The 13,978-nt window shown below is 39.4% G+C and overlaps 1 protein-coding gene across 1 annotated transcript in view; it reads right to left on the bottom strand.

Annotated features, from left to right (window-relative positions):
* LOC133949071 (proton myo-inositol cotransporter-like) overlaps positions 1-13,978 on the bottom strand; it is a 59,073-nt gene that overhangs the window by 32,679 nt on the left and 12,416 nt on the right. Inside the window, exons 2-3 of the mRNA XM_062383221.1 lie at positions 13,811-13,970; positions 12,317-12,525 (exon numbers count right to left, since the gene is read on the bottom strand). Of these exons, the coding sequence (XP_062239205.1) occupies positions 12,317-12,525; positions 13,811-13,970 (369 nt within the window). The remainder of the gene's footprint in view (positions 1-12,316; positions 12,526-13,810; positions 13,971-13,978) is intronic.

Here is a 13,978-nt window from a genome sequence, read left to right as displayed (position 1 = left end):
GTGTCTGGCTGATTATGAATTAAAATCATACCAGCAGAGGCACCTACAGCTGAGCAGAGGAAGCGACACAAAGGTGCATACATTTTTAAACTCCATTTGATTTTCCAGCTGAGATTTATATTATTCAGCGGTAAGGCAGCTCTCCCTGCAGACACGCTGTCCATAATCACATTGAAGGTGACATGGCTAAAAGTTGACTTTCTGTACAGACTCAGTGGGTGAACTCCAACCTTGCTAGCAAATTTTACTCAACAATCAGCCGCTGCCATTGCCAGTTTGACCCATACTCGTGGTTGCTCATAGCCTGGCATCTTCAGAATGATTCCCATTTAGATTTTCAAAGATGCATTTATCATAGACCAGACCTAAAACCAAGTGGAAACTCATCCATTGGCTTGTGAACTGCCATTTTGTAGAGTTGAGTTTGGCATTTTGAAATGAAGCCGCCCCCTCCTGGTCTATGACAGGATTATGTCTCAGGCCCTTCCACTTTGGGTCCACTTTCCAGACCTGGAGACTACATCCATTTTTATATCCTACAGTCTATACATAAGACAAATCACAGCCATTCAAAGCTTGTAATCACAAGTCCCATATAAAATGTTTACATTTAATGATGTTAGGTGTCATGTACACTTTACCTTAACACGTGTTAAAAACAGTGTTAAGTAAAACTACATTTGAACAACATATTGCACATTCAGGTCCTGTATTTCTTTATTCCACACCCTGTCTTTATTTGCCATGTGGGGATGTGAAAGAGGCTGGTCCAGTATCCAGCGACTATCCTTGCAGTGACAGGCGCAGAGGAGGATTCATGATAGATCTGCCACCGCAAAACTCCCCTCGCTCAATTATTAATAACCTGCTTTAAACCTAGGGGGGGACAGAGGAGTGAAGGGCTCGAAGAAAGAAGCTCTTTTGTTCTCTGTTTGTCATTTTTGCTTTTCCTCGCTGCTTTTTCAGCAACACAATGACCCTCACAAACTATTCACTGTTAGTGGTTGACACACAGTTCACAGGTGCGGTAACAACTCTAAGGCTTAACACTATCATTCTATTCTTGTCTCTATGACATCAGTATTTGATTCTATGGTTTCTTAACAAGGCACAACTGAGTGTAGGTTAGAGGACAGTTTGTTTTCAGATTGTATTTAGAGGATAAATATGTTAAGGGGGGAGAGACAACAAAAGACGAACCTGGATTGATCTGTCCAAAAATCCAAGAGTCTCCCTACCCTGTCTAGTGTCCCTGAGCAAGGCACCTTACTCCCCCAACATCTGCTCCCCGAGCGCGGTACATGGTCGCTCACTGCTCTGTGTGTCCTGCACCAGATGTGTCAAAAGCAGAGATTAAATTTCCCTACCTGCATGAGTGTGCCTGTGCATGGCCTAAACACAAATGCTAGAAAAGCAAGGCTGAATACAAAATTGGATACAATAGAATTTAAATCAAACTAATACTGACAGGACGATATGAATGCTCAGTCACATACCACTCAAGTCAACAGTCAATCACTAAACAGATGGCACACACTCTGAATACAGACAGTGGGTTCAATCTGCACCCCAATCTGTGTAAAGAATGAGTAACAGCAAACATGACTCACAAACTCAGAGTGATTGGCGACATCAGCATTTCTAAGACACTCATTGGTAAAAGAGTCTGTTCAGCCGCAGGGGAGAGGAGTGCGATATGCATTTCAAAAGGTACAGACATGACCTTCATCCCTGCAGGGTAATGTGGTTTCTGATCTAAAGGCTACATCCACAAAATCACATTTTACTTTTAAAATGCCTTTGGAGTTTTCAAATCCCTGAAATTGAGACATTTGGAAACTCTGCTGTCCCTGTTTTAGTTTGAATACTGTGTCGTTGTGTTTTATGGCCACATTCTGAATTGGATCGAAAGATCAGCAAAAAAGGAAACATGACAATTGGGTGAAAGCGCTATTTTCATCTCTTCTTTATTTATTTTGCCAGTCTAGATGCTGACAGTAAACAGTACCTGGCATAACTTTATGATGTGTATTGGACTTCAGCATTAATAGCTATGTAAATCTGTGTACTTATTGCTTTTAACATCTTATGTGCAAAAGCGCTTTTTTTCTTTGCATCCTGCAATATGCTACACTGGCAAGACGTCCAGTCAATGTTGAGTTTACTAGCGGGACTTAAATTAAATATTTAAAAGTGTAACGTCTGTAACATTGTCCCTGCTTTCTCCTGTTGTGTGCTGTTTCCTTGCAGGTTTTTCCACATTTGAAAAACCTGTGTATACCTTATATAGACAGCAACGTTCACTTCCTGAGTCTTTTGATCTTTTTCTGGAAGAAATAAATGGCAAGTACTCGACTAATAGTACTGTAGCATTAAGTGCTGCGGACCGTATAAATCTGCACGTTACAAAGGTGCAACTTCCTACAATCACAAGAAGATTGCTAATATGCAAACAATCGGTGAGTCCATTGGCTACATGCATGCCCAGTGTACATGAATACAGAGAAGCAAATTATAAAAGAAAGGAGGTGAATGAAAAAGAAAAATCAATTAAATAAACTAAAATAAAAAATAAATGGGAACAATGAAAGTAGAGGAAATGAGAAGAAAGGGAAAATAAAAAGCTGCTGTCACACAAGTTAAGAGGAGGTGAGAGGAGAACCACAGGGGAGAAAGGATCTGTTGTCAGTGGAAACAGCAGTCAACTGGGAGCCATCCATATTTAACCCACTGGTGTTTTAACTGTCGCGGCACACTGATGCACTGTTAAGTTTAAATAACTCCAACAGCTTTAACAGATGTTATTTTAATCAATGTAGACATATAGCCAAACACCATTTGAGGACATCTATATTGGCACACAGTAAATTCAAGTAAAAAGTTGATCCTTCTCTTTGAAAAAAGAGAAGAGTTTAGTGGCAAAGACCTTCATACCTTCGAACTTGTCAAAATCTTTTTAAATATTGTCTCCTCTCTGCATGAGTGGATTTCACACCTCTTGTCTGAGCAGCCTTGAGGCAGAAGGAGTGGGTTTACACCAGTTTACACTTATAACAATTGTTACACACAGCAGAGAGGCATCGGTTCATGATGTGCCGAGAAAGCTTTGCTCAAAACAAAGCACAGAAAAGAAGATTAGGTAAGCAAATCGATGTCTGATACATTCAAGCAAACTAAATACTCTGAACATTCTGTGATTCAGACAAATTGACAAATAAATAGGAGGAACAAGGAGGTGTTTAAAGACCCAAGATGAACCACCAGAGAAGTTCATTTCAGGGGAAAGATACATGCTGTAACAGCCAAAAAGGATGTCAGTGAAATTCTCCTTTGAAACTTCTTATCATACCTCCAAAATGCTGGCGCAGATTTTTCAGACGGCCAGAGGCACATTTCACTGTGAAGCAAGGAAACAAATGTGTGTTGAAGAGACAGATGTTACAGAGATTTCTCTCCTGAAGGCGATCAGAGAAGGGTGCTGCCGTAATGTGAATATTGCTCAATCAAAATCAGAGTGCACAGCAGAGTTGGACTGGAATTTTAAATTATTACACTGGGCCGCATTTTCGGGACATTTCTTAGGTTGAGCTAACCTTCCACATTCGTTCTGCCAAAGTCAAGGCTCTTTTACCATCAGCTGTCTGTATGAGATACAGTAAATGAGATTGATAGAAGTTCAGAGCAGTTTTTTTTTCATGACATGGGCTTATTATTGTGCAACAGCAGATTATTCCAGATCATATGAGGAACATATTTTCTATCATATAGTTGTAAATAAATCACCTAATACCTAATGACTTTATATAAACATGGATCACATGGCACCTCCAACAGGGAAGCCAAAATATCTTGATTGACTTATATCGCAGCTCAAGTCCCTGATCAATCAAAACAGACTGGCTCCAAATGACTTCACCAGCACAACATATAGTTTATATATATATGTGGTGTATTTTGTACAGTGCACAGTGGAAGGGACCGGTTATGAATAATGCTCTTAAAATTCAGGCATTATATTGGTAATAACTGTTCTTAATAGAAGCATCTACTGCGACAACACAAAGTTAATTAGCTGAGGGAGACTCTGCAGCTAACACTGCTCCAGAGATCATGATTCCAAAATGAAACGTGCAGTGGAGGTGGTTTAGGTTTAGGCTTCGACTTACAGCTTACTTGAAACATTAAGGACATTTTCTCTGATACACTTCTTTGATTATTGATGCCTAAAGTATTAACCTACAGGTAAAATAAACGGGGAACAGGAAATTCTCCATGGTTTGAAGAAAGCTTCTCCAAATATGTTTACTCTAAATCCATCATCACTCTGCATTGTGCAAAAGCTGCAACCAAACCGAAGCATAAATACACAAAAACACACACAGACACATATCCTCATCTATCTACCCCTTCCCATGTATGAGTTTTAGCCTGAAATGAAATCTCTGGGGTCATTCAGTCAGTCTGCTGGTAATTAATCTAAATGAGTTATTGAGATTCATGACATGCCAGCTGCACACCTGCCCTATATATATGACAGGAATCTTCCTTAGGGGAACACAAACACACACACAGACACGCATACACACACACACACACACATACACAACCACACACACACACAAGAATGCGAGAGCTGGATAGGCTTGGGGGAGGGAGAAGGAAACATACGTGCCGTTATGTCATTTTGAAATTATCATTTCCCTGTCTCCCAATAAAAGCCTATTTGTATAATCATTTTGCTAAAATAATTTACTGCCTTATAAACTCACATCTACCGAAGGACAATTTGAGTCATAACCATTATTGTGCTTGCTAATTTCAGGCAGGGCTCATTGGAGTTTCTGTACCGAATACATACCCATTCAACAAGCGGTATTTAATTGAACACAGCATTACCGGGATGAGTCACTGCTTCTCTGCCATCGCTGCATGAGAATACTGAGACCATGGAAAAGCATCTTTAGAAGAATATGGCTGCACATTAGAGTGGCCTTTATTTTAATCACATAGTGCTCTGCAATTCAAATAAGTGAAAACCCCTGGAGGTGCAATTAATAATCATTAGTTTTTCCTCCTCCATTGTGACTGATGGTTAGTCTAGAGTTAGTCTAAAACTGCAATACACTGAAAATCACCTCAAACTTTCAGACCCATTGACTTATTTCTCTACTTGAACAGTGACAACGTATTTAAATCCAACTCCATCGAGGCCCCCTCTCTTCTGCACAGTATTGCTCCAAATGATCGGAGCAAGACGGCACCTCCAAAACTCACTCATTCAAAGATTGTTTCATCTTATATAATTCATATAAGAACCAGAGAGAAAAGAGTTGGCTGTGGATTTAAGTATTTCTGGTTCTTTTGCTACGATAATTACAAAAGTGTGAAGTACAAAAGTGAAAACTACAAAAAAAGCTCCTATTCCCTGTATCCTCAACAACCTCTCTCATGCCGGTAACTATCTAATCTGTAAGACGCTTAACATTTATCTAACTCTGCTGTTAACTTTCAGTAAAAAACAATCTCCATGCTCCTTATTGATTTTTCAACAAAACGCAATGAATACTGTGAACAACTACAAACGCCTGCTAGTTATTCAAAGATCAATAAAATCCTCCAGGTGATGGATGATGAATTAATAATTTGCAAGAGGAAGATAATAATGGAAAAATTGAATCTGGAGTTTAATGCATTCATGGGTTACCTTTGTTTTTAGACTATGTAGGCCTGGATAGAAACCAATTACTGCAGTAAAGATAAAGATAATTCCCTAAACTCCCTCTCTTCGCTTTCATCAGAAGCCAATTGCCTTGCTTTGCATCTTCTGCTAATGCATTCTCCGCAATAATATCCCATATGGGATGCTGGTTTCATTTCCCTGCACTACACCCTGCTGCCCATGTTGCCCTCAGCTCATTGTTCATCAAACTGACGGCAACACAGGCAGAAATGTGTCTTTTCTACTCTTGTAACATATCTAAATATTTGCTCATATTTCCCTAGTGACCATATTTCTCAGGCGTGCGGTCCATTTGGGTTATTCAACACAAGAACAAGGGAGCAGAAAGCATATACATTGAAAAGTATATTAGCAGAGGACACAGTGCCTTTTAGGATGTTAAGATTCAATTAAATCTTGATTGAAGAGAATGGCCGTCAACCCAGATCATGTCAGGAAATAGCGATGCATGGATGTGAGCCGACTGCTACAAACTTTGAAGCCTGTTGAACTTATCAAATAGGGACCCTCGAGCCTTTAATCTGTAGAGCCGTGTTAAGATTATTTGGACCAGAGGAGAAATGTATTAACTTAATTTAAAATTCGTAAATTTGCTGTCCCCTGAATACGAATACTTTTTTTCCTGCACGAAAAGAAAGGCCCCAGTCTCATTATGATTTCCTCGTGGGTTTAAACAGACTCAGAGCAGCAGTGGAGTTTCATAAAATGTTCAAATATGATGAATTGTTTAAGATCAGTGGGAGAATGAGGACTGTGATGGAGGTAGAACCTAAAACTCCATCAGATATAAATCAGAAGCAGTATGTGTGCAGAGGTAATAAAAGCCTATAACACTTAGAAACTCGCAGCAGAAACATAAACGCGGACCACTAACACAGTGTACTGTTAAATAACCTGGAAACAGATGGTCAAAACAATCATAAGTCAAACAGAGAGGCAGGTGTAAGAGTTGACTTCCGACCACAAATATATAAGTGAGAAAAGAAAATAATGAAAAGTAATGGAAATATTTGAGCTACAATGAGGAAAATACATAAAACAGGCTCGTTATAACACTAATTTGAGTCCCTACACTTCAGCTGATATTTTGGTTATGCGTGTAATGGTACTGTCTCTACTTTGAATCAAACTCTCTGCTTATATAACCTTCAAATTGAGCTTTATTTGTTTTAAACAATATTTCCATTCATCCTGATTACTGGCTGTGTCTGTTTGCCTACCAACCTGTCTACAAAGCGGTGTCTGTACTCTGCTAAATTGAGTTCAATGGACTTGACATTGAGCGATTTCTTTCATCTCTCCTTTTCAAACCAAAGCTGATTTATGGAGACTGAGTAAGGAGACTGAAAGTCATCCTGCCTCAAAGGACTACTCCACCAAACACCTGTGCATGCTCTTCAAAACAGAACAAATTGATGTAGATGTTTTCATTAAGATCCAGTAAGTATCTTTTGGCTTTCCCTCAGTTCTATGGTTTCTTCATCCATGCAGTTATACATTTTATCATCTGCTAAAGCTCACAAGTCAATTGAAAGCCCAAGTTAATACCAGGTGTGTAAAATGCCCTTAATAATACATAGAAAACAAGCTCAATACATAGCTGGTTCCAGTCTGCTGCGTATTCAAATGGATTCGCTAATAATAATCTCCCAAAGATAAAAGAAAATGTATTCAGACTTACATTCACTAAACATTTACTGCTTTCCTCTTTTAAAAAAATAGACTTCATATGTCTTTGTTACAGAAATGAAAATGGACCTTCAAATAGTTCTATTAAGAATGATCTACTGTTTGAAGCTGCCCCATCACTCAGCGACCATCCACGCCCCTTTGTTTTTGTGAGGTTACATCTGTCGGCTCAGTGTTGCTTGAAACAAGGATTGTTATGAACAAGAAATCAATGTTCGCAATAGGGTGCACTGTGAAGTTTCTCATGAAGAATGGCAATATAATGGCTGATAGAACTGGCCGGCGATATAGCCACAATATTGCTTTTCCGTCATAATTGCCGCCTCATCACTTCAATTTTCCACTTCACTCTCTCTTTGTCTTCGACCTCTCCTCCCACCAACCCCCCCCCCCCCCCCCCCCCCTCCTCGCCCATGCACCTCTTAGGCTGAAAGGACAGTAATCGCAGCTCATTGACTCAAGGGTGACACCACATCATCATCACATCTTTGAGTTTGTTTCAAAGGATGAAGTAGGCACTCACAGCTCTTTTCATTATGCTTCCAGCTAACCCTGACATTTAAGCGCCCAAAATACAACAAATCAATCATAGTAACAAAGAAATATCAGCAATGAATGTGACATTGTGAAAATTAAACCCCCAAGAAGAAATCCTTGAATCACTGAAAGAAAATTCAGAAAAAATAAAGGCCACAACCTACACTACTTAGTTGAATTTACATACATGATATGCTATATTTAGTAATAATCGACAATTTCTAGAAGAATAGGAAAAAATATCAACAATGTGCTTTTGGATTAGTATTTAAAGGTCATTCTCCTGCTTAGTAAATGTCAGCCTTAAATAAGATACTGGCTGCACTTTGACAGGAGAAAAGTTATGTGTGTTATCTGCTGTCATTTCGATGTAAATAAATATCTAATAATCCCTATTATCTATATCTATAATAATACCTCTATTATTATCTGCTATCGGACCACTTGGACTTGGGAAAATGTGCAAATTAATTTTCTGTCAAAGTGTGTGAGTGCTACAGGAAAGATGGGAGGTATACACACACCATAATCAGTGTTACGTTGGAGGTGAGAGGAAAAAGGGAAGTGAGTGTTGTTTCCATGGTAACTGACATGTCAGCGAAGGAGCACGGTACGCCTTTGTTTTTCTAGGTGAGAAAACACACACACACTCACACACACACACAGACACAAACACACACACACACACACACACACACACACACACACACACATACACACACACGCACACACACATTTCAATGCTGGAGGCCACAGACCACAGCAAAGGAGTATTTTCTCTCAGGGGAAAGAATAATCATGGGGCGTGAGGTTTGATCCAGGTTTCAGCGAGAGTCCTAAGACTTAACAGTAACAGCAGACTTAACAAGTATTCTAAAGGGCAGCAGAGACAAGATGATGGACAGCCTGCTTTTCTTTTCACTCGTTTATCTATGCTGTTCTGGCCTTCACATTACCTTCCAACCCTTAATACTTACCTTGACAGAAGCTTCTTTACACATGTAGAAGTATTAGTTTCTCTCTGTCAAAAGCAGAAGATGGCAGCGTTCGTATATAGTATATAAGATCATTTAGCTTCATTTTTGAAGAAGAGACACAACGTAGATTTTTGTATATCTGGGGGTGGGGGGAAGCTCCCTTCATTCTCATTTAAATTAAAAAAATGTCTCTCTCCTGGGCCCATCAAAGTGCTTCGTTGTTTGCTTGTCGACATTCACAGTCAAAGTTCAGCATCATTTACATCGTCATCAAATATGTGCAGACAGACTTTGGTTCAATTGGAATGAACTGATTGCTTGACAGTAATCTGCAGTTTTAAAATGTTGTTGTTCACACCTACTTAGAGAGGTGTGCTCGTGATCAGATCAGCCAAGACATATGCATTCTAATCTTCTGTTCATATCTGGCATAAAGCCAGATATGAACAGAAGATTAGAATGCTGACATTAGGAATCCCTTAATGACATGAACAAGAACTCCCTCTTTTTAATTGCTCCATGTTATTATATGCATGACACGGTATGAAATATGAGGAGATGCATGTGGGAATAAAAGGGCTTCGCAGAAACATTTAAACTCCAGAGATTATTATCTTGAAATGGGGGCAGAGGACCTTCTTTAATAAAAAATACAAATATGAGAATTCAGTTTTTTTTCATTACTTCATCCGTCTGTCTACCAATCTCTGTCCTCTCCATCTGCATGGCTGTCTGGTTGCTAGGCGACAGCTGGTCTCCAGGTCATATGTCGGCCCTAAAAAAGAGCATGTAAATTGCAAAACGTACTGGTGGCAGAGCCATGAAATGATGCGGCGCAGATGGTGGTCACACATTAGAAGAATCTTCACTTGGGATTTAGTCGTGAGAGATCTTGAGACCTCACAAAAGTAAACACCAGACAAAAGCTGTTTTGTTACCAAGTAGTGCTGCAATGGATCTGCACATATGTGCACAACAAATACAAAAGGTTAGAACCACAGTGATTTTAGAAGAAAGGATGAGGGGAGACATGAGCAAACTATTAGTTCTGCAGAGAGTGGGGGAATCTACAATAAATTGAAAAGGTCACGTAACATGTCATGTACTCTCTGACCTTTCTGGCTGGTTCCTCACAAAGTTAGATCTGTCAAATGATTAAAAATGTTCCTGATTTTATTTTCATATTACAAACCGCCTCAGACTTTATATATTGGTCAGAACTGCGGTAAGTTGCACATACAGCACGGTTCTAGAAAAAGCTGAATCATGTAATATACTGTATGGAGGACCGAAATGGCCAAAAGTATATAAATGACTAGATTATATACATATATAACCTTCTTCCAAACCAAACTGTGTATTTAATTCTGTGAATAATTCTTAATTCAATTATATATTCTTATATCTATATCTATGCTGATATATAAAGAGCCATTTATTTATCTTTAAATACTTAATTTTTTGGCAGTTTAAGTTCTCAAAAGTAATGCTTATTCATTTGAATCAACTGGCTGGAGGTCATGTAATGTTTTATCATCTGCAGCTTGATTGACACAGTTGGACCACTTTGCACAAACTCCTTTTAAAATGTATTATTTTAGCGAGGTGCTTGCCAAACATTATGTGTTACATGATGCAGCATAAAAGAGGGTATAATTGCATTTATACCTTCATAGTAAAATTGAAGAGCGATGAAAGGTTCTGATATTCTGTATTCAACTCTCACATGAATGAAACGATTCATAGCATTCATTCACTGGTTTCATGTTAACAAGCTGTGTCTAAAACAAGGATAAATGTTTGTTCTCTGCCTCTTTACACCAGCCAGCAGATCAAAAGAGCTTCAAATACATTTTCACTTACATGGACTGAGGCGTCATCAATATCACAAGAAGAAGAAAACCCATAGAAAAGAGTGCAGCACATTGATGCAATGTGCATGTGAAGGGGCTAAAGCTGTAGTGTGAAGCGCTTGAGTGGTTTCTAGTCTTGATGAGTGGTCATCAAGACTAGAAAAGCGCCAATGGGTTGCAGGGAGTGACTGTAACACAAGATTTTTATAAATTGTGTAGGTAAGACTGGTTTGAACAAGGATTGAAAAGAGCTTAGAGGTAGACAAGATTGTACTACACACACATACACACACACACACAATTTCTCAGGAATTTGCTGGAAATTAACCAGCAACATTTGATAATAAAGCTCATAGGCCATGATTTTGACAATTTTGCTCAATACGTCCACTCACTACAAATCCTCATATCAAACAGCAGAATCCAGGCAGTTGGGGAACGGTCAGCTCACACAGTTAATGACCATGAGGAAGAACATTTCAACGCGCTTTGTCACATAAAACCTCATCCTACCATTTAGCTGCTTTCTACCATAGGTATCTATCTACAGGGCCAATTCACCTATGGTGTAGCACTATAAAAGCAATAACTGAAAATATAATTAAACTCAAAGTATTAATCTCTGTTATTTTCGAATGGTAGAAGACTCAACACTATGCTGCTGAAACATTCACTGTTGTACAGAAATCATTATAATTTCTGGCAGTGGCAGTTGTTTATGAATAACTACTCAAAGTTATCTTGACCACCACAGGAAACTGTGATTATAATATCTTTACCCACAGAAACTCAAACTACAGCAGCCGCCGTGCTCACACTGCATGATTGACAGGTCACCCTAGGAATCAAGGGAATGTTAGAGAGCAAGTGAAAGACTTTCTGTTGCTTCAATCTGGGAAGACTTTGTCACACAGCAGGAGGGAAATATGAACCTACTAATCAGCCTCACTGAAGAAATACAAGTTACTGAAAGGGAGGCTGTTGAATTCAGGCCCCGGGTTGTGACTCTGTCAGGTGTTAATGAAAAAGCCACTTCCTTTCAAACATACTACAAAGTCTCACTCAATTTCCAAGACACTGTTCTCAGTGGAGGAGGTCGTAAGTTTGTTGAAAAATTATCAATGACCTCCAAACTGTAACACTTACCTAATCAATAGAAATCTGCAGATTGGCTGGTTTCACTTTGTTGTGTTTTGTATGATGCATGACCTGATAAGGAAATAGTCTAAGGCTGTTCATTATTTTTTCATGAATTCATATCCCAGTTTCGAAGCAAGAAAAGGTATTTAAGATTGAAGACGTCTCACACAAGCCCCTTTTGGAATTTTTGGACAAAATAATCAAATCAGTAGGGTTTGAGTCAGGAAAGCTGCTCAATGATGGTTTGATGAATGATCAAACCCTTTGCATAGGCTCACAGACAGCTGTTTCAATGGTTATAAATAAATTAATAAAAGATGTATTAATAATTACTGCCAAACCCCTGAACCAATCCTCCTTCGCCCCTTCCGTCCACTCACTTCCTCCGCTGTCCTTCTCCTCCTCTTCGATGCTGTTCTTGATGCTGTCATACTCCTCGTCGATGTTCTGGTTGCCTCGGATCTGACTGAGCACGCGGCGGGCCTTCTGGGTCAGCCCACGCTGGATTAGCCAGCGAGGGCTCTCCGGCAGGAACAGGAATCCAATGAACTGGAGCACAGCGGGAACCACTGACAGACCCAACATGTACCTGAAGAGGTCGAGAGGGAAGGAGAGAACCTACATTATCAAATTTTCAGATTTTTCTTTTCCTTTGGCTAACTACAAATTGTGTAAGTTGGGGTATGAGTGAATTATTTCTGTGTGTATATATATATATTTGTATTGCCTTTATGTTGCGCTTATAGCCAGCCTTCATCAGGTGGTATATTTCATTTAAAGTAAATACTGGGAAAAATATTAATGCTTTATTCATTTTTTTCTGCTTAAAATAATTGTAATACTGTATTTACATTTAGTTAGTATTTAATTTGAACCCTGAACATATATGAAGTATTGCAATAAGTGGATTGAACTTTTGCATTTCTGACAACAAACCAAAACTATTAAGCCACGATTTCTGATATCATGACAGATTAAATTTGCCCAAATAGAAGCTCTGATACACTGAACTCTTTTGCTTCTCTGGATATACACAGTAACAGACAGGGTTCAAATCATTCTGTAAAAAGTGTCACTCTATAAATCCCTCAAATTATGTTTTAGGACAGCGAAGAACAAAAGGGTATAAGAGAGGTGAACAAGGCAGGAGAGGACAATAATAAAAGCTTAATCTGTAGAAGTAGAAGAAGTGGAGATGCAGCAGGCAGTCATTTAATAGAACTCCAAGGAGTGGAAGAAATATATATTTAATTATACTGTGTGAACTACCCGTCACACAAGGCCATTCTTCTGTTGCGCCCTCAAAGACGTTAATAAAACAACCTTCATCATCTTTACTCAAAAATTGCTTCAGAAAAGCTGGTCTGAATCACACAAATCTCCGGTCTCTTGATCGACACAATCTCCATCAGAACTGCAGCTGAAGAAAATCCTTTTGAAAAGGACGATTCGTATCTGCAGCCTCTCAAAGCTCAATATTCAACCACCCTGGAGGCTGTGAACCAGCATTCAGTGTGACGGCTAAAAAGGACGCAAACAGTGCAGATAAAAGAGGACAGAGAGAGGGAAGCAGACTTTATCTTTCTAACGTTAAGTTTGGCCGCTCTCAGCAAATCATAGTGGCTCACCTGTGCATGTGCTGACATTTGAAATGAGGGTGTAAGCCAGGCTGACTTTTCCTGGCATTTGATATAATAATAACTGAAATAAAAGATATAATATCTCACCATATGACCATCATCTATGAAGATGAGTCTCCTTGCAGACTTATCTCGAGTGTGTGTATTTGCACAGACAAAATGCAGTGATTTGTTTACGTTTTGTGGCTAAATTGTATCTTTGAAGTTTTTGCACGTGGTGTGTGTGTGTCTCACCTCCACCCATCGCGCTGCAGGTAGCTGAAGGCGCCGTCGATGAGGCTGGCAGTGAACTGTCCCCCGGTGATGAAGAGGGTGTTAACGGTCACCAGCTGACCTCTGAGGTGGGGCGGAGAGGCCTCAGCGATGTACACAGGCACTGTCATCGAAGCAATGCCTGCGCAG

Source organism: Platichthys flesus, chromosome 23, assembly GCF_949316205.1.
Source record: "Platichthys flesus chromosome 23, fPlaFle2.1, whole genome shotgun sequence".
In the NCBI taxonomy this organism is placed as follows: Eukaryota; Metazoa; Chordata; class Actinopteri; order Pleuronectiformes; family Pleuronectidae; genus Platichthys; species Platichthys flesus.
Note: the sequence above shows the minus strand (reverse complement) of the source record. Positions and strands in the feature narration are given on the sequence as shown.